The sequence below is a fragment of the Vanacampus margaritifer genome, chromosome 2, assembly GCF_051991255.1.
Source record: "Vanacampus margaritifer isolate UIUO_Vmar chromosome 2, RoL_Vmar_1.0, whole genome shotgun sequence".
Taxonomy (NCBI): domain Eukaryota; kingdom Metazoa; phylum Chordata; class Actinopteri; order Syngnathiformes; family Syngnathidae; genus Vanacampus; species Vanacampus margaritifer.
Genome location: NC_135433.1, coordinates 49810491 through 49829053, shown reverse-complemented (window position 1 = coordinate 49829053; position 18563 = coordinate 49810491). Strand labels below are relative to the sequence as shown.

General features: G+C 38.7%; 1 protein-coding gene across 2 annotated transcripts; it reads left to right on the top strand.

Annotated features, from left to right (window-relative positions):
- Nucleotides 1–608: 608 nt before the first annotated feature.
- Nucleotides 609–8310, top strand: kcnj4 (potassium inwardly rectifying channel subfamily J member 4). Of its 2 annotated transcripts, XM_077559223.1 has the most exons (3): nucleotides 609–894; nucleotides 3738–3855; nucleotides 6469–8310. In XM_077559223.1, exons 2-3 carry the CDS (start codon nucleotides 3827–3829, stop codon nucleotides 8105–8107), a joined length of 1668 nt encoding a protein of 555 aa, XP_077415349.1. In that variant the 5' UTR covers nucleotides 609–894; nucleotides 3738–3826; the 3' UTR covers nucleotides 8108–8310. The 2 variants fall into 2 exon arrangements, with proteins under 2 accessions (XP_077415349.1, XP_077415350.1); XM_077559224.1 differs by lacking the exon at nucleotides 3738–3855.
- Nucleotides 8311–18563: the final 10253 nt, after the last annotated feature.

Sequence of the window (18563 nt, the reverse complement as noted above, 5' to 3'; positions counted from 1 at the left end):
TGTATATGCATTGCTAGGGGATGCATGATGTTGACTACATCTGTTTGTGTAAATGCATTCATAATGATCATATACTTTTTACAATCCTTCTTCTAAACATGGGATTTCTCTTAATATCACATAAACTTAAGTAGCTTATTTCAAAAACCGTCAATGATGTGGAATTCTAAATAGTTACGCTCCCATGTGGCCCCTCATGACATCCATTGTGGAATAATCACGAACGGGAGTGGGAGTCCATTGCAGCACAAAAGCAGAAAAGAATTGAAAGCTGCACAGCTTGAAAGCTTCAACAAACCATGGACACTTGCTGTGAGGGAAGTATTTTGTATTATTTTGTGTTTACTCTGTGGGCTGTGGACTTAATTAAAAAAACCAAAAAACATAAAAATGCACCTTTTCATTCATGTTGCGAGTACAGAAAACATGCAAACTTGACATTTTACACCGACACATATTTGTCCATACTGGAGCGCATCATCATCATCATCATCATCATCATCATCATCATCATCATCATCATCATCATCATCATCATCATCATCATCATCATCATCATCCCTCTTCCTCTCCCTCCCATGACATACAGTATATTCCATGCTGTGCACAGGGCAGCATGACAGAGGAGTTTCAGACCAGGCTGCACACAGGAGAGCGCTCAGTGGCAGGATTACACAATCCGCAAAGGAGGACAATAACGGATTAAAAGGAAGAAATGATGAAGTATTGGAGAGGAAATTGCTAAATGAAAGTGAAAGAGAGGAAGAAGGAAAAAAACGCTCATACACCAGACACATTGAGACATGTTGGATAGTTGCTGTGGAAAGTGCTAGTGAAGCTAGACTTGTGAAGTTTTACAGAGAAGTTCACTTAAAACTGTCAAATCGCAATTAGGTGAGTATCTTTTAATTATAGTCACAGTTTTTAATGTCAGGAGATCACTTGTTATATTCAATATTGTAATTATTGAATGTGTCTGCTTAAAGCTGAAGATCAACAGTCAGTTTATAAGTGTTATAATAAATAAAGAAGGTCAGAAAACTAGCTTGAGAATCAAGCATGCTGGGTCAAGTATGACCAGGTCAACAATGGTAATTTTATGTTGTCAGGACAGGAGTAGGAAATCTCTCTTTGGCACAAGAGAGGTCACAACACTGGAAGGTAGTAAAATAAGAAGGAACATAAAGATCCATCAAGAACTGCTGCTGCTGTTGTTGTTGTTGTTGTGTACCTGTCAGACAAATTACAACTAGCTTTTGATCTTTCCTATATCATAGAGTTTTAGTTTTACACAGAATACGGGACCTTCATTCGATTTAACCCAATAATCATGTGTAAAAACATGCAGTAATTTTAATAATCCACCCCTAATTACCACCACTATCACAGTGCAAAAATAATTATATATAAATATATTATTACAAAAATAATAATAAATAATAATAATTAAATTTTTAATGAATTATTGACAAATCTAAAGTGTTGAAAATAAATCCCTTCCCTTCTACCATCCTATCCAATACATGCTTGAGACTATTGTGCTTTTTGCTCAACCAATTAGAGAAGTGTATACTCTGATTGGTTGAGGAAAAATACACACACTGTAAACCTGAACATTCAAAATAATCAAATAGATTAAGTACACAATACTAAAAGTTTTACAAAAACTAACCTAACGTTTTGCAGTTGGTGTAACTTTGTACGCTTTGATGAGTAATTTGTGCTAATATTTTTTTTATTAAATGGAAATCTGCTAGTTTATGGATACTTAAAAAATAAATTAGCTTTGACTTAATAAAATTTTGTTAATTTGTGATAAAATATTTTTGGGTTTATAGGAAAACAGAAAAACTGGTAGTAAATTAAGATTCAATTCAAATGTATTTCACGTAAAAGTTAAATAAGTTGTACCTATATAAACATGTAAAAACAAACATTTGTTAAATATTAAATGCAAAATGTGTTTAAACTGAAAGAAAGGATGGGGTAAATGCACACAATACACTATATCCATCAGTTTGAAATGCCAGTGGTGATTTCAACATTCTTTCTTTTTTTAATATACCATTTATCATTTTATTAACACTACATTACATCATCTTTATAGATGACTCTGGTAATTGAATCAAATGCATCTGAGATGGCTATTTATGACAATAGGTATGATGGATGATAGAATGATAACACATCTCGGAAGACGGCTGTGGAACCCACATTAGAAAAATTCTCTGCAACTTATTGCATCTTATCTTATTCTTCACGAAAGAATCACTTCTTTTCTGATCTCAGTGTTCGTGACTGTGACGAGCAGTCAGTCGGTAATGTCGGTGAGTCAAGTTTTGTCATGTGTGATCAAACATTCTGGACATTTTTGAAACCCCACAGTCGATCAAGGAAATGTAGTTAAATAATAAAATTATAACGCCCCTTTCACAAGTATAGAAACATTTTCTCATACTGTTGGGTGGGAATTTTACATTCACATGTAAAAAATATGATGACTGAAATATTATGATACAGTTCTACTGAACATATTGTTAAATATTATCTCTATAACAGTCTTTTAAAAAAAGCCTAATTTTAAATGCAGAATATTAGTTTACATCTTGTATTGAACCTTATGTTAATGTGCAATTTGTTGTAATGTTAATCTTGATGAGTGTATGTAACCAGTGGATTAAATGTGTCTTTCCTAATGCGTTGATTTCCTACTTGTTATCTTTCAGCATTTTTAAACAATGTTTTCGTTGCATTGAAGTGTCATGAAATGACACAATCTTATATACAGTACTGGGCCCACCCTGCTACTTGCGACAGGATAATCCCGTCTCAGATGTCTGTAAAACATGTCTGAGTGAAATAGGGATTAAGTCTAAATCCACATTTTTATATCACCAATATAACAGAGATGATATAAGACTGCCCTGTGAATAGCGTGGACAAAACCAGATTAGGTTTTAGAAACATCCCGGAATAACAAATATGCCCTGATTGAAGTCATTCTTCCTGTTGATTTTGTCAGGGAGGGAAAGTTTGAGGACCCAAATGCGGGAAGACAGGGCGAGGAGGCAGTGGTTGCAATCAAAAAAGGGATTTACTTCAAACAAAAGGTGATCATCTAAATTGCAAGATAAACCAAAACATGGGGAGGAACAACAAGGAAAAAACAAGCAGCATGACATGGTGAAATGCCACAGAAACAACCAGCAGCATGACATGGTGGGGAAAACAATGAACCCACACAGACAGGGGGGAGACAGGAGACTAAATACACAAACACTAACGACACACCTGGGCAAGACACAAGTGGCTGAGGGCACTGATTGGATAACACGTGGAAGGGCAGGATCACACTTAACAAGACAAGGAAGACACACAAGGAAAACAGATTCTAAACATGACAGATTTATTTAAATTCCAAATGGACAGTGTGACCGTCCATCACATACTCCACACTCTAAAAACAATTGGGTCAAAAATAACCCAATTATGAATCAAAAATGGACCGATCCACTTTATGGGTCAATTTGACCAAACTTTCTGGGTTGTTTTATACAAAATGACCCAATTCTTTGACCCAAGTAAAGGGTCCGACCAATATTTATGAATTGTTTTACACTAAAAGACCCATTTCTTGATGCAAAGTTGGGTCAAATTGACCCAAGTAGAGGATCGGTCCATTTTTAACCCAACTGTTTTTAGAGTGTATGTGCTCATCTGCTTCTGTTCTTCTGCAGTGGTCTTCTCAGAGGCCCGAGTATTGCCTGCATGTTGGACGCCTGATCTGTGGGAGTTCTCAGACTCTGGCCTCCTACCTAAACCTCAAATGAGGGATTATTGTTGCCATGGGAACAAGTAGGTCCCACAGGTGATGGAGGCAGTCTTCTGTGTGGGACTGTTTGAATGGTGTCACAGATTGGTTCGGTTTTGGAGGTAGATGAACCCAGACATCAGCAATGATGCAGTATTAGGCAGGCCACAACCTTTTTATTTAGTGTTTAACAATCAAGGCATCTTCTTTTGACCATATGATTTTTCTTTCTCTTCATTAATCGACTATAGTATGTGTCCCAGCCTTGCATAAAAAACAGGACTTGTTACTTGGATGATCAACCTACCAATATAAAACTAGAAAATACATATATTAATGCATGTCATGTAAGCACGTCAGCATAATGTCATTTGCCAGTCTTGTAATCAAAAGTTGTTTTTTTTAAGAATATGATTGTTAACTGGACACCTATACAGTGTGAGTCAGGCGCTTAAGGATATTTACAGCAAGCAGATTCTCACAAAGGCCATCCTGTACTGTCCTACACAGAGTTCTCCTCCTCATCTAGCACTTGTTATGAGAACACAAATCATATCTTGATCATGAAAAATTGTTTTATGTATGCGTGTCTCAATATCAGTTGGCTGTATCTCATTAGTTTTTTTTTTTTTTACGTGGCTCCTAATTCAATTGCCGGTAAAAGAATGGATTATTCACATTGGTAGATATTACTCATCTGAACTCAATTAAGATCAACAAATCCGGAGGGGTATTGAATGATTAACAAAGTGCTTCATATTTAATTAACAAAACTAATAAACTACCTGTACATGGATAAAAGTGTTATGAACACTTGGACATGTCACTTAAACTTTATTGAAGAAAATATGAGGTTGGTTTCTCTTGGCAACTATATTACTGTACAGTGTAAGAACATTCTTTCACACCAAACTACTCATTAAAACATGCCAGTTTGAAGCTTGTTTTTCTCTTCTTCAAACTACTTCCACATACATACAATAGCTGTAAGTATCCCTTTCTGTGTATATGTATGTTAATTCAACTCCAAATGGACTCTGTGACTGACTCAGCCTCATACACAAACTGTACAGTATATAATCTTATAATCTGTCATGACACTAATCCCTCCCATGAAGATAAACTGAACTCACCTTCCCAAATGGTAATCCATTTAAAGGAGAGACAACTTTTTAGAATTGAAATACTCAGGTAAGAAAATGTAGTTGAGATTTTTTAATTAAATTAGCAATAGGCATATACATGACATCCAATAATTATCTTTCATACGTCTTTTTCAGTGAATTTACTTAACTCAAATGAGTCGTGGGAACAACGTACACTACAGTATACATGAACATTGTTTATCATTAGTTTGTTAACAATAGCTGCCCCGAGCAAAGAAGGCTCTTTTTATGTAAGTTATCAAAAACTCACGTGCAAACACATAAATAAAAAAAGGCAGTAGGTACTGTTCTTTGGTGTATCATTTCACACTTGATAATTGAGCAGACACACCAGAGACCCAAAAAATACAATTAAAAAGTTGATTTTCAATTAAATGTCTCCTCTAAAGCTTAGAAATTAGACAACTGTTAAAAATGTAGTTGCGCTCCTGATGACAAAATTACAGGTAAAAAGAAATCTATTGCCATAACATCAACACATACAACTGACATGAATCAAAAATGTGTTATCATCTGTGTTTTTGTTGACTTTTTTTTGTTTTTGCTTACACCTGTTCTCATCAGCCCTGTTCCTTGTGTCAACCAATCAGCTCCCTTCAGCCACTCGTGTCTTGACGAGGTGTACCTTGTTGTCTTGCCAATTATCTTGTGTTGAGTTCCCTGGTTCAGTCTTTGTCAGATTATTGTTGTTGTAATGTGTCATGTTAGTAGTCATGTTATGTACGACGACACATGGTGGCTGGTAGAACAATTAAATGCTCTTCCACTAGATGGCAGAATTAATCTGTGTATCCACTTTTTTTTCTTTTTTTCTTTTGCCATTTTTGTTTTGGTTGGAATCTCATTACATATTTCTAATGCAAAATGTGGGAGATGTCAGAACAGTTTCAGGACTGGTATCAAAAAAGATAAAAATCCAAAATCCAAAGGACAGAAGGGTTTTCCTCTTTCCCAGCCTTCTCTTCTATGACATTGTGGACTCCTGGAAGGATTCTTCTGGAATTCCATTGTCATTTAAGACTATCTTGATGTCCTCCAAGTTTTCAGCACTGTTGAAAAACTACTTGAGTTTAGGAAAGGAGGAAACATTCACACGATCCAGGTCATCTAAGTAGGGAGGTTGCTCCAGCACGGCCATGGTCTTGGCCAGGAACTGTCAGACGCTTAATGCGAGCAGGCCACGAGTTGTCCTGCTACCACTCTTACCTGGAAAGTTTGTAGTTTGGATTTGAAAATCTACTTTTCTGACACCAGTCCTGGAACCTTTCTGACACACCTCCTACGTATCTCAATGAAGCTTAGGAAGACTCTACTCACATAATAAATAAATCCTGAGGTACTACACACTTGTCATTTTAAATTAAAGTATACAAATTCTTGTTGATTTCATGACCCTCCTGCATGTCTGTAAGTGGCTAACAAAAATGAGTCAACATGGTTTACTCAATTGTGGCTGGTACATTAGCCTTGACCCCCATGTTTGCCTCACAGGTACAGCATTGTATCAAACAACTTACTGGAGGAAGAGCGTCTAAAGATCTGCAGCTTGGATCTCAACAACGGTCACACTTCCTCCGACGCCCTCTCGCACTCGGCCTGTGAGACAAAACTCGACGGCGAGCGGAGGAAGAGGAGGCGGTCAGGAGCCTCCGCTGCTGTCCCCGCCACACGCACACGGGCGCAAGGAGGGATGAACAACTACAACGGGAGAGTTCTGACGAGGGGCTCCAGCCAGGTACGGAGCCGCTTTGTAAAGAAGAACGGACAATGCAATGTTGTTTTCAGTAACATGGAGGAAAAGAGGCAGCGCTACCTAGCAGACATCTTCACCACGTGTGTGGACATCCGTTGGAGATACTTGCTGTTTATATTCTGCGCCAGCTTCATCATCTCCTGGCTTTTCTTTGGCATCATCTTTTACAGCGTCTCCCTCTCCCATGGGGACTTTGAGGAGCACCTCACGGCAAAGGGTGAAGAGCTAGCAGCTAGTGGGCTGTATTCACCCAGTTCTGGACACGCTACAGCGGGCCAGACAAAAAGAATGCCTTGCATCCTCCATGTCCAGGGGTTTGTCGGTGCTCTTTTGTTTTCCATGGAGACACAGACTACCATTGGCTATGGCTGGCGCTGCATCACTGAGGAGTGTCCCGTGGCTGTCATAACAGTGGTGGTTCAGTCCATTGTGGGCTGCATCATTGACTCTTTCATGATTGGCACCATTATGGCCAAGATGGCACGCCCAAAGAAAAGAAACCAAACGCTCGTGTTCTCCAAAAATGCGGTCATTGCCCTTCGCGACGGCAAGCTGTGCCTCATGTGGAGAGTGGGGAACTTGCGTAAGAGCCACATCGTGGAGGCTCACGTCCGGGCGCAGCTCATACGTTCCTACGTCACAGCAGAAGGAGAATTCATCCCGTTGGAGCAGATGGACCTCAATGTGGGCTACGATGAGGGCACGGACAGGTTGTTTCTCGTATCCCCGCTGGTTATAGTCCATGAGATAGACAAAGACAGTCCCTTGTATACTGTAAGCCGAGTTGACCTGGAGACGGATGAATTTGAGATTGTCGTGATCCTGGAAGGGATGGTGGAGGCCACGGCCATGACCACCCAGTTCCGTAGTTCTTACCTTTCCAGGGAGATCTTCTGGGGCCACAGGTTTGAGCCTGTCATTTATGAGGACCGCAACTGCTATAAGGTGGATTACGCACGCTTCGAAAAGACTTACGAAGTGCCGACGACACCCATCTTGAGCGCCAAAGAGCTGGACGAGACCACGAGTCGGACTTCCTCTGTGGTTTCTCCCATTTCTGCATATGTGTCTTCAAAAAGAATGATCCCTTGTTCTGTCAGTACCTTCTGCTATGAGAACGAGGTAGCGCTGAGCTGTGGGGAAGAAGAAGAAGAAGACATCTTTGACTCCTCTCGCATTGTCGGTAAGGAAAGAGCAGAGGAGAGAAGGAGTTCTGTGAACTTCCAGAATATGTTCAACGACGCTGCCACCATGACATCTGGGAGTCACAATGTCATGTGTGTTCTGGACATGGACAATAACCAGATGGAGTTTGACATCCTACAGACAGCCATTCCACTTGATCCAATGACCTATAAGAATGAGCCAGAAATTTGAAGAGCTCAGTGAGGACCCATATTTAGTACTCTTTTGCAGTTTGGGATTTGATACAGAGGAATCTAAACTCCTTTTGCCTTGTCAGTATCGTAAAAAAAAAATTCAGCTGCGGAGATTCCAAATTAGAGTACAGCTTTGAAGTCTGCTGTGCACTGGAGCTAATTTGAGACCGCTTGCTCAACAGCTAGATTAGACTTGGCCAATCCTGGTCCTCGAGGGCCGGAGTCCTGCAGGTTTTAGAGGTTTCCGTACGCTAACACACCTAATTCCTATAACCAGCTCATCAGCAAGAAGCCTGATAACGATCCTTATCGTTAGAATCGGGTCTATCATCAATATCTAAAACCTGCAGGACTCCGGCCCTCGAGCACCAGGATTGGGGAAGCTTGAGCTAGATCCTTATGTGCGCATAATTTTCAGGATGTTTTCTGCCTGAAATGAAAATAGCCTATAACATGTTTGATTTTTTTCGCCTCACAAGGTGATAAACCATTTTGAGCAAATTTTACCAGCCCCATTGTTTTGTACCACTTTTACGCTAGCCTGAAAAACCGACTCATCGCTGAAACCAGCGGCTGAGTCTGGTCAGTGTCGGCATCAAGCACACTACTGAGGCGAGGCAAACATTACTAAACAGACAGTGAGAGGATACGATCAGCGAAGGGCGGAGCTCATGTCATAAAAGCAGGACAACACACGGATGTACACATGAAAAATATTATATTCAAATGTAAGTCCGTGAGTAAACAGTAGTAGCGATGGGCGGATACGGAGGAAATTAAACATGGCTACTCGAAGAGAGACAGTAGTGAATGACTTTTGTCGTTGTTGCGGTGAAAACATGATGATTCGTGTCATTGTGTGGTGATAGACTTTGTGACGTTACAAACGAAGAATATGCCACAGCAAATAAGTCAGCAAGCTAATGGTTTAGGCTATGTGTATGTCAATCACACAGTTGTCACAGCAATTCATAAACCAATAAAAAGGAATTATGTTATATTCCTTATTTACTTTCACATTCACGTTTGCATTCTCATTTTCATCCGCATTTGACTTCCCATGTTTATGTTATACTGGAACTAGACTACTTCCTGCTTCATTGTCTAAGAATCATGGAAAATGTAATCCTACCAGCCTAATGCTGCAGTTACTTACTTATGAACTTACTTACGAACTTGCTTCCAAACGCGAGCTGAGTTTTTTTTTTAGGTGCGTTTCCAAGTTTACCACGTGGTATCACAAGGTAAAAGGACATAGCCAGTTTCCAATAGCTGCCAGGACCGAGCAAAAAAGGTTGGAATGCATGGCCGTGTTTGGCGCTGCTGAACTGTCAACCAAGATAGCATTTAGCAATAGCTAAAGTAATAACACAACCAGTGGACACCAGATTGACTAGCAATTAATTTTGTTCTAAGTAATTACTGCGAGAATCTATTGTATATTTGATTTTCAGTGATTTCAGCGAGCTGCCTGCTGAACAAACTATTTCAAATGACTCTGTGCTGAGCGGATAACCCCACTGTGCAGCAGGCTTCAAAATGGAACACTGTAACAAATTGTTCAGATTTTGAAATAATATCTCCCATTTCAAATAATGAAAATAGAACAAATTCATTCCAGGGTCACCAACTTAAAACCTTAATTAACTGTAAATGTATTTTTCTGAGTAAAATTTTAACATTCTTAAATGACATAGAAGTGGATGTGCGTGTATTGTATCATCTCAGTTCAACTTTAAACCTCAGCTCTACTGTAAAGAAAAGGAAAATCTTCAAGAAGGGCACAGACGTTTGGCTCTTGATTCTTTATGATGATATCACAACTAAAAACAAGGCACCCATGCAGTCATTTGACTTAAATGCAAATGAAGCATATTATTCCAATTTTGTTGACATATTTATTGAAGAAGGGCGAACGCAAGGTAGAATTCTTGATTTTTGGGGGACTCATGTGATTTTGTGTTAATTGTTGTCATCTGTCATCAACAATAGTACATTTCATCTTGTGTGAAATCACCTGCTTTGTTACAAATACATTAAAAACAATTCCTGGCTGTAAATAAGAGATTATTATAGTATAGTATATATCATAGTGAAGAACCCCAGAAAGAAAACATAATCTTAATAAGAAACGTGTGATTAGGTTTCTTGAGAAATGAAACTGTTGACTGTTCAGGTAGTTATCACTCCATCTAGAAAAAGATTGTAACCCTAAAGTGAAAATCAAACATCTATATGGTTCAGAGGACTATAATTTATTATTCACACATTGGAAAGATGTCAACCATGAAAAGTCATTGTTAACAGAAGTAACAGAAGGGAAGAGGTTTGAGTGATGTTAATGTGTTTCATGTTGCTTATGATAATTTTATTCTATTTTCATGTTTTGGGGATGTAAAAGTAATATGTAACATATAACAATTTTTTTGTAAATATTAACAATAGTAACTTTTTTTTTGTTGTAACAGCTTTCTGCGTTTTTCCCCAAATACAATTAATATATCATTTTAAATAAATCAAGATTCCTTCAAAAAAAAAAATACCAAACACTTTAATATTTGATGTTTACATTTCATTCTCATAAATAAATCTTTGAATTGTCTTTGCTGTTGCATTCTGCGTCACTAGATGTCAGTGTAGCTATTTACAGTACAGAGGCCCACTAAAAAGTCCACACAAAAATCTGCTCCTTCTAAGGTTTAAACTTAAAATTAAACAAAAAATTATTGGGAAGTGGTTTTGAAAGAAAATGATCAAAATGCACTAAGCGTGTGTGTAGACCTTTTGTGTTCATTTACACCCAACATGGTGGCAACCCCACAGCCAGAGCCAAACACAGCCCCCAACATGTACAGTCCCCAGTGAGGAACACTGGAGCTAAAACAGGATAGGATACAAATAAATAAAAGAGTAAAATTAACAAGTAAGAAATACAAAAAATTAAGTAAAATCCGAATGGAAATAAAAATAAAACCATAAATGAGTGAAGGAAAATTAGCAGGTAAAATACATAAAAATATCAAATCTGGATAAAATAAAGGTCAATCAATAAATAAGTGAAATAAAATTAACAAGTAAGAGATACAGAAAAATAAATAAAATAAAATCAGCCAAACGCTAAACTAAAAAGGTGGGTCTTGAGCCTCCTTTTAAAAATATCAGCCATAAAATTAAACTTGAGAGGAACGGACTGACTCTGGCTATGTTCTTTAAGTAGTAAAATCCAGTTTTTATAACATTTTCAATATGTGGAATAAAACCACCCAGGTTTTTAACTTGTTGAGAGGGGTTAAGACGTAATGTTTTTAGTTTAAGTAAAGGTTTCTGTCTCTGAGCTTCAGGACCGATGACTAAAACCTCAGTTTTGTCCTGGTTGAGCTGTGAGAAATTTGCTGCCATCCAGAACTTCATGTCTAAAAGTTAAAGAGGACATCAAGTGATCCTGGGTAATCAGAAGACACATAGATATAAAGCTGAGTGTCATCAGCATAACTATAAAAACTAATTATGTGACTCCTGATGACGTTTCCTAATGGCAGCATATACTAATTAAAAAGTAACGGGCCTAAAATTGAGCCCTGGGGAACACAACAGACCATGTCGTGTCTCTCTGAAGAGGAGCCTTCACCCAGGGTAACATAAAATTCTCTGCCGGTCAAGTAAGATTTAAACCAGTTAAAAACAGTACCTGAGAGGCCGATCAAGTTACAGAGTCTATTTAATAAAAATGTTGTGGTCAACAGTGTGAAAGGCAGCAGATTGAGCAAGACTAAGCATGCCCATGTCCATATTGATTCTAATGTCATTGAAAACCTTGAGCAAGGCTGCCTCAGTACTGTGATGTATCCTACAAACCGGTTGATTAGTTTCATTTAAATCATGAATTCTTATAAAATCATTTAACTGGTTCAAAACTTCTTTCTCTGAAATCTTACTTAAAAATGTCAGGTTAGCCACTGGTCTATAATTGTTAACAACTTTAAAATCAAGGTTGCTTCTCTTCAGAACGGGTTTAACGGTAGCTGTCTTAAAGGCATTTGGGGAAAACTCCTGTCTGAAGAGAACAATTTAGAATATTAAGAAAATCTGCAGTTAAAAATTCATTGATTTAAAAAATAGTGTTGGAATCGGGTCTAAGGAACAGGTAACTGGTTTTAATTGGGAAATCATCTTCTCCAGCCCTTTAGCATCTACCAGGACAAAACTGTCCAGTGTTACCTCACTTAAAAACACAGGTTCAGCATCATTAAGTGTAACAAATTTTAGGGGGTTAAAAGCTGTCCTTTTGTAGACAAATCAATCAGGTTTGAGGACTACAAAAATGCAGCAGGTAAGTTCACCTGCTTTAAACCAAAATGGAAGAAGTCAAAAGGAAAAAAGTGAGTGTGAGAGCGGTTGGCAGATGAGCAGGAGGTCGTGGAAGAACTGAAATAGGAGGAGAACGTCCTAAGAAGAGGACCAAATTTGTTCTGTCAAATGAAATTCATGCAACACTAGTTGATGTCATCAACCATGGATTGACGCTGAGGTTGGCTAGAGTAAAAATTGTGACAAATTTTAGCACACTGCCATCTGTCATAAGGACCTTCCAGCAAGAAAATGGGTATTTAAAATAAAGAAATAAATAATATGCCAATGAGGCTATTGCCTACGATGCTGATGAGATTCGCTGGTCAAATCCAACTTTACTTATTTATTTACAATAAATTAAACCTGTTTCTGGTAGTACACTATTTTTATTGGTCTATTTTCTGGACTTACAGTATTGGAACGCATTTTGTTGTAATTGTCTAATATCAGTGCTATCCAAACTCGGTCCTCGAGGGCCGGAGTCCTGCAGGTTTTGGCTGTTTCTCTGTTACTATGCACCTGTTTCCAATGAAGGCTTATGCAGAGCTTGCTGATGAGCTTCAGGTGTGTTGGAGGAGGGAAACCTGCAGGACTGCATCTCATGTGCATGGTTGTGCTGAATGCGTGTAGTGTTTTTAAAATCCGAGGCCTGTTATCTATTTCACGCTTGCAAGAAATGCAATATGGAACTTTTGGAACCTGCGATATGGAACTTGCCCCCCCAAAAATATCTTTACAGTAGCCTTTTTATTTGACAATTTATCACTGAAATGTCTTTTAATTAGTAGATTAACACTTCAGGTGTTCACAATACGTACTCCTGCAAGTCTAGTTTTCAGACTGTATTCGGGTTAGAATTTCCCGGATGTGACGTCACGTGCGTGGTGTTTATGTGAAGAAGACTATGTGCGGGCTCCAGGTGGCAGAGCGGTACTGTCACTTACCTACGATGCAGGTTGGCGTGGGTTCGCTTCCCCGCCTGGGAGACCGTTTCTGTATGTATGTATGTATGAGTGAGTGAAAAAAATTAAAGAAAAAATTAGAAGGATATGTGCAGTTTCATTTTTTGTCAGAAGGTGGCAGTAATGATTCAAAATGGAATATTCTACGTTCAGTAGCTTTAAAAACTCTCAAAGGTGTTACAGAATACCATTTTACCATTTATGAATTAGAGCCTTTTTATATAATGTAATGTACATTTTCAGGTGCTCAATTATATTTGGACAATTGAAATACAGTAACTGTAAACAATTGTCCTAACTTGGATGTAATGCTGAGTTTCCAGCATGGTTCTTTGCCAGGATTTGCAGCAGCCCTACGAGTCTAAACATGGTATTCTGATTAATATTGTGTTTGTTCTATGTAATTTAAAGCAACACTAAGGAAGTTTCAATTTATGTTGATTATGGCAGCACCATATGGACAAGTGCGGTAATGTTATGCCTGAAGGAAGATCACATTTCCCATGATGACAAGCGCACACCAGCGAGGGAAAGCCGGGCCAATGTTGATCCGGGTAGCTTCCCTTTTTCTTTTTCCTTTTTTGTCTCCTCAGACAAAACTTTTCTGTTGTTTTGCAACTTCTGCCATGAAAGCAGAAATCATCCATCGACATTCAAATTGACTTCCGTCTTTGTTATGAATGGAGAAAGGGGGAAGTGACATATGCCATTAAGCAGACAGCACATTTGTAGTTCATTGTGTGATAGTGTTCCTACCATCCTCCTCAAAATTGCTTATTGCGAGTAAAAATGATACAGACCACCTCAGGCCATGGCAAAGGTATAATTCAACTAGTTTTAAATCAATGCTTCATCAGAAGAGTTATGAAAATATTTGATTATGGTTGAAAAGTTACTTAGTGGTACTTTAACTCTTTCACTGCCATGGACGTTAAAAGACGTCAAGTAAAAACCTACGGAGGGCCGCCAATGACGTTAAATATTTTTTTTTTTTTGAAACGGGTGGAGGAAAGCCTAGGCTAGCTGTGGTGAAAGTTTCAAGCAGATCTAGTTAGCCTAATGACTATTTTTGGCCCCTAGATGGCAGCAATGACTCTCTTTTGACAAGATTGGGTAGGCGTCAGTAAAAGACGTGAGGCAGAGCTAGAGGGGACAATGGCTGGGGATGGGAAGCGAAAATGGCGACCGGTTGCAAGCAGCTCACGCTGGAGCAGTTTTTTTCAAAGACGAAAAGCATCGACCAATGCTAAAGAGCACATTGATGACGACGATGATCATCATCGATGATGATGATGGTGACTCCGAGGTTGACGCCGAAGTTGGAAGCGCTGACGCGGCGGCTATGACGACGTCATAAAGGTTCACCGGCTAGCAATGCTAACACCGGAAAACGCGGAGCACAACCGAGCACGCTAAGGCAGACGTTCAATCGGACGACGAAGAGTGCCCTGAGTCCAATGCATATTCATCGGAGGAGTGTGTACAGTCTGCTACTTGCTATTCCCCGGAAAAAAAAGGCCGTCAAGAAAGTGTAACGTCTGCACGCGAAACGGACAGTCGAAGTGAAACGTATCTGTTGTGCAAATCCTGCTCCCTCTCATTGCACGCAGGGCAGTGTTACAAAAAGAAAAACTGTATTTGAAACATCCACATAATTGTAAATAGTACCACAGTTGCTCACATTTGTAAATAGTTTGCGAAATTGTTTTGTCAAATTGTTACACTGTTGAATGGAAATAAACGTATTTTGCAATCTAAAATCACTTTTTCATTGTTGGTGGTGGTGTATTACAGAAGTAAAGCACTATTTAGGTGTTTGTGGCATCATTCATGGACAAAAAGAAGTGTAGAATTCACTAGAGTGCATGAAATAACATCGTTTCACAAAAAGCTAGTTTCAAAACAGAGCATTTCGGTGAAACTAACCATTTTCTATTGTTGATTACTGAAGAACGGAATAAGGTAGAAACAAACTTTTTTTTCTGATGAAAGATGAGAGTTCAATCTTTCATTTGGTAGTATGTGTGTTTCCATAGTCCAAACACAACATTTTCCGTGGACCTTGAAAGATCAATCAAAAATGCTTAAATCGGCTGGCACTGGCGACAACCCGTTTCTGAAAACGTCTGGCAGTCAAAGAGTTAAGCAGCAAATTCCTGTTTTCAGGGGGCGGCCATTTTGTCATTTGCTGTCAACTGAAGATTACATCATGGTTGCTCAGGGCTCAGGTAACGACCAATCGCAACTCACCTGTTTTCTGAAGCTGTGTTCTGATTGGTCACTACCTGAGCCCCGAACAACTGTGATGTCATCTTCAGTCAACAGCAAGTGATAAAATGGCCGCCCCCTGATCTGGATAAAACAAGCGGATTTTGCTGCATAACTCATATTCCACAAAAGCAGTATTAATCAGATTGATGGGCAACACAAATCTGGAGTGAAGGAAAGTTACAACTATGACTCAAAGCACACATCATGTGTCAGCCATGGTGAAGGCACTGTTATGGTGTTTACATGTGTAACGGACTCACCGGTGTGACTGCTGCGATCAATCGTTAAGTGCATACTGTATGCGCATGTAAACACTGTTGCATGAGGATTGGCTCGGAACTCTCACATTTATTTAACAGAGACAAAAGCAACACGTCCTTGAGACGTCAGACAGCAAAAGAGATTCAATCCCTTTTCGCCAGGGGCTGCGGCTGGGTGCAGCTCCATTCTGTCTTGTGACCCGCACATAAAATCAAAGTGCTCTAGGCCCAACATGAATTCTGGCCCAAACACTCACTCAACAGAGTCGCTGCAGTATTAAATACTAATCCAATCGGAAATCACTACTGGACTTTAGATGAAGTACTTTTACAAGTACAAGTAGTTGTGTATTACTAGGAATAGTGTCAACATGATTACTGCTTGATCTATGTTGTGTCATGTTTTTTCTATGTTGTGTACTGCATCCTCTTGTACTAGTTAGACTACTTGTACATATCAAATCACCATCTGTAGTTTAATTGGTAACCTCAGTATTGTACTAGTTTACTGTTCTATATTGTAATTGAGTGTTTTAAATTTGTAGGGAAAATAGTGACCACCCCTCCTCTGGACGACATTCCCAGCCTTTTGTCCTTCATCCGGTCACCAGAAATATCAATTGTAGCAGCTGTGGAAAAGTTTAAGAACCAGCAAGTTTAGAAACAAAGAGGACAAAGAGAGAGAAAAAAATAGCTGCTGCAAGTGTTCTTCTTGCCATGTTAGCATTCACTGATGCAGGGAGTGATGAAGTCCAGCCTGTTGAGCAAAATGTGCATCAGGAATGGACTCCCTGTAATGTAAAGCATTTCAAACTGAGCTGACAACTGATGACATTCTGAGTGTGGCATGTGCCGAAGGAGATTTTGATCCAAAAAAAGATTACAAAAAAAGAAGAAGAAAAAAAAGTAAAATGAGTCAATTTCATCAGGTGTTGGCAATCTCGATGCGACTGAGCCTTGAAATTGATATACTGTTTAAAAAATACAATAATAATAATAATGATAAATAAATAATACTCCATTCTGAGCAGTACCATGCAATTCTCTTCCAAGCTGTCAGCACAGGTTTGACAACATGACATGAAATGGTCCACGTCTGCAGTGCTCTAGTGAATTTATGTAAACTGACTTTTCCATTTGATTACATTTTGAAATATAGGCTACTACTTGTTGAAGCTAATCCTGGACTCATGTTTCATTATACTAAGATTTAATGTGTACATTCTTTTTTTATATGGTATGTCACATGATACCAGCCCAAAGCATTAATAGAGTGTTGTGCCATCATTGTCTGATTTATTACATTTTGGAACTTCATTTCAATAATCTGGAACTTTTTGGAAATAAAAAGATGTTACTAAAAAAAAGAAAGAAAGGATTAAATTAATTATAGATTTGTACACACAAAAAGTATCACCATTAACTGTCCTCATATTAAAGACCTGTTTTCAAAAACAAATAAATATTTAAATTTTAAATAGTTTTGAAATGATTGACAAATTATGCTAGGTTGGCATATGACCATTTTGGACAATTAAGTTGAATAACATTTATTTTATGAATTTTACTGAAGTATTTGCATAAATCAGTAATTATTTTTAAAGCATTTTTGCATGGATGTTAGGTTTTAATTATTCTTTTAAAATCTCACGTGCCCCCTGGTCTGCCTTCACGTAACCCATTTGAGAAACACTGCATTAGACCATAAGAATATCTTGCTTCATGGCCTAAAATATATATTAAGACTTAGAATGTTCATTGATATTGAATGAGTTTGGCTGATCCTTAACAAAGCTACAATCTAGTGTGAAAGGAGGTCACACTTGTGTAACCACTTTATTTCAGTTGCTAATTTTTACTTCCCTTCTCAAAATGATTTTTTTTTTTTTAATTAAGTGAGTTTCACAGGTAAGTCACATTAATGATGGAAATTTTATTGATGAGTTGGCATTTCAACATGGGAGCTGCAAAATCTTATATCCAATGTACTTTGAAATTGTTCATACACACTTGATGAAGGTCTTAAAAAAATCAGCATCTTCCCATTTCAATCTTCATGACCTGTTTTGATCTTCCACTTCAAGTCAATGCTGTTCCCATGCACCAGCACTAAGTTGGACATTTGAGTCTCATGAGGACAGGAAGTGCAGATCTGCCGGTGACAAACATGAAAGCCAGAGAACAAGGGAGGAATGGTCCGAGCCGTGCAGGATCTGGCCTGGGGGCTATCAGCTTTTCATTAGCGGGTCAGTGAGTGAATGAGAGTCATGGGTAGAATGGTTAAATAGGAGAAGCCAAGCTGGGTCACGATGGTTATTAGGGTGATTTGGGGGCTCTGTATTGTGCATTGTCTATGAAGTGGGCGACAGAGACCCAACAGTGGGTCTTTGTGTCAGACATTTAACTGCCCGTTAGCATGCTAATTATTGGATATTTGTCTGTGCATGTGTGTGTACGCCAACTGTTTTCCATCTTTCTCCTGGGATTCGCACTCCTCCAACGCCTGTTCTGCTGTCACGGTGTGGTCGCTGACAGCGAGATGATCTTTGTGTTACACTCCCTTCCAACAGTGTTGGAACAGTTTGGCAAATTCATTTTTTGCGTTGTAGAA

Bases quoted from the DNA above. Each gene is read 5' to 3' on its own strand.
- kcnj4 (XM_077559223.1), top strand. From the start codon at position 3,827: ATGAGGGATTATTGTTGCCATGGGAACAA. The intron at 3,856-6,468 runs GTAGGTCCCACA...TTTGCCTCACAG, and splicing joins TATTGTTGCCATGGGAACAA to GTACAGCATTGTATCAAACA.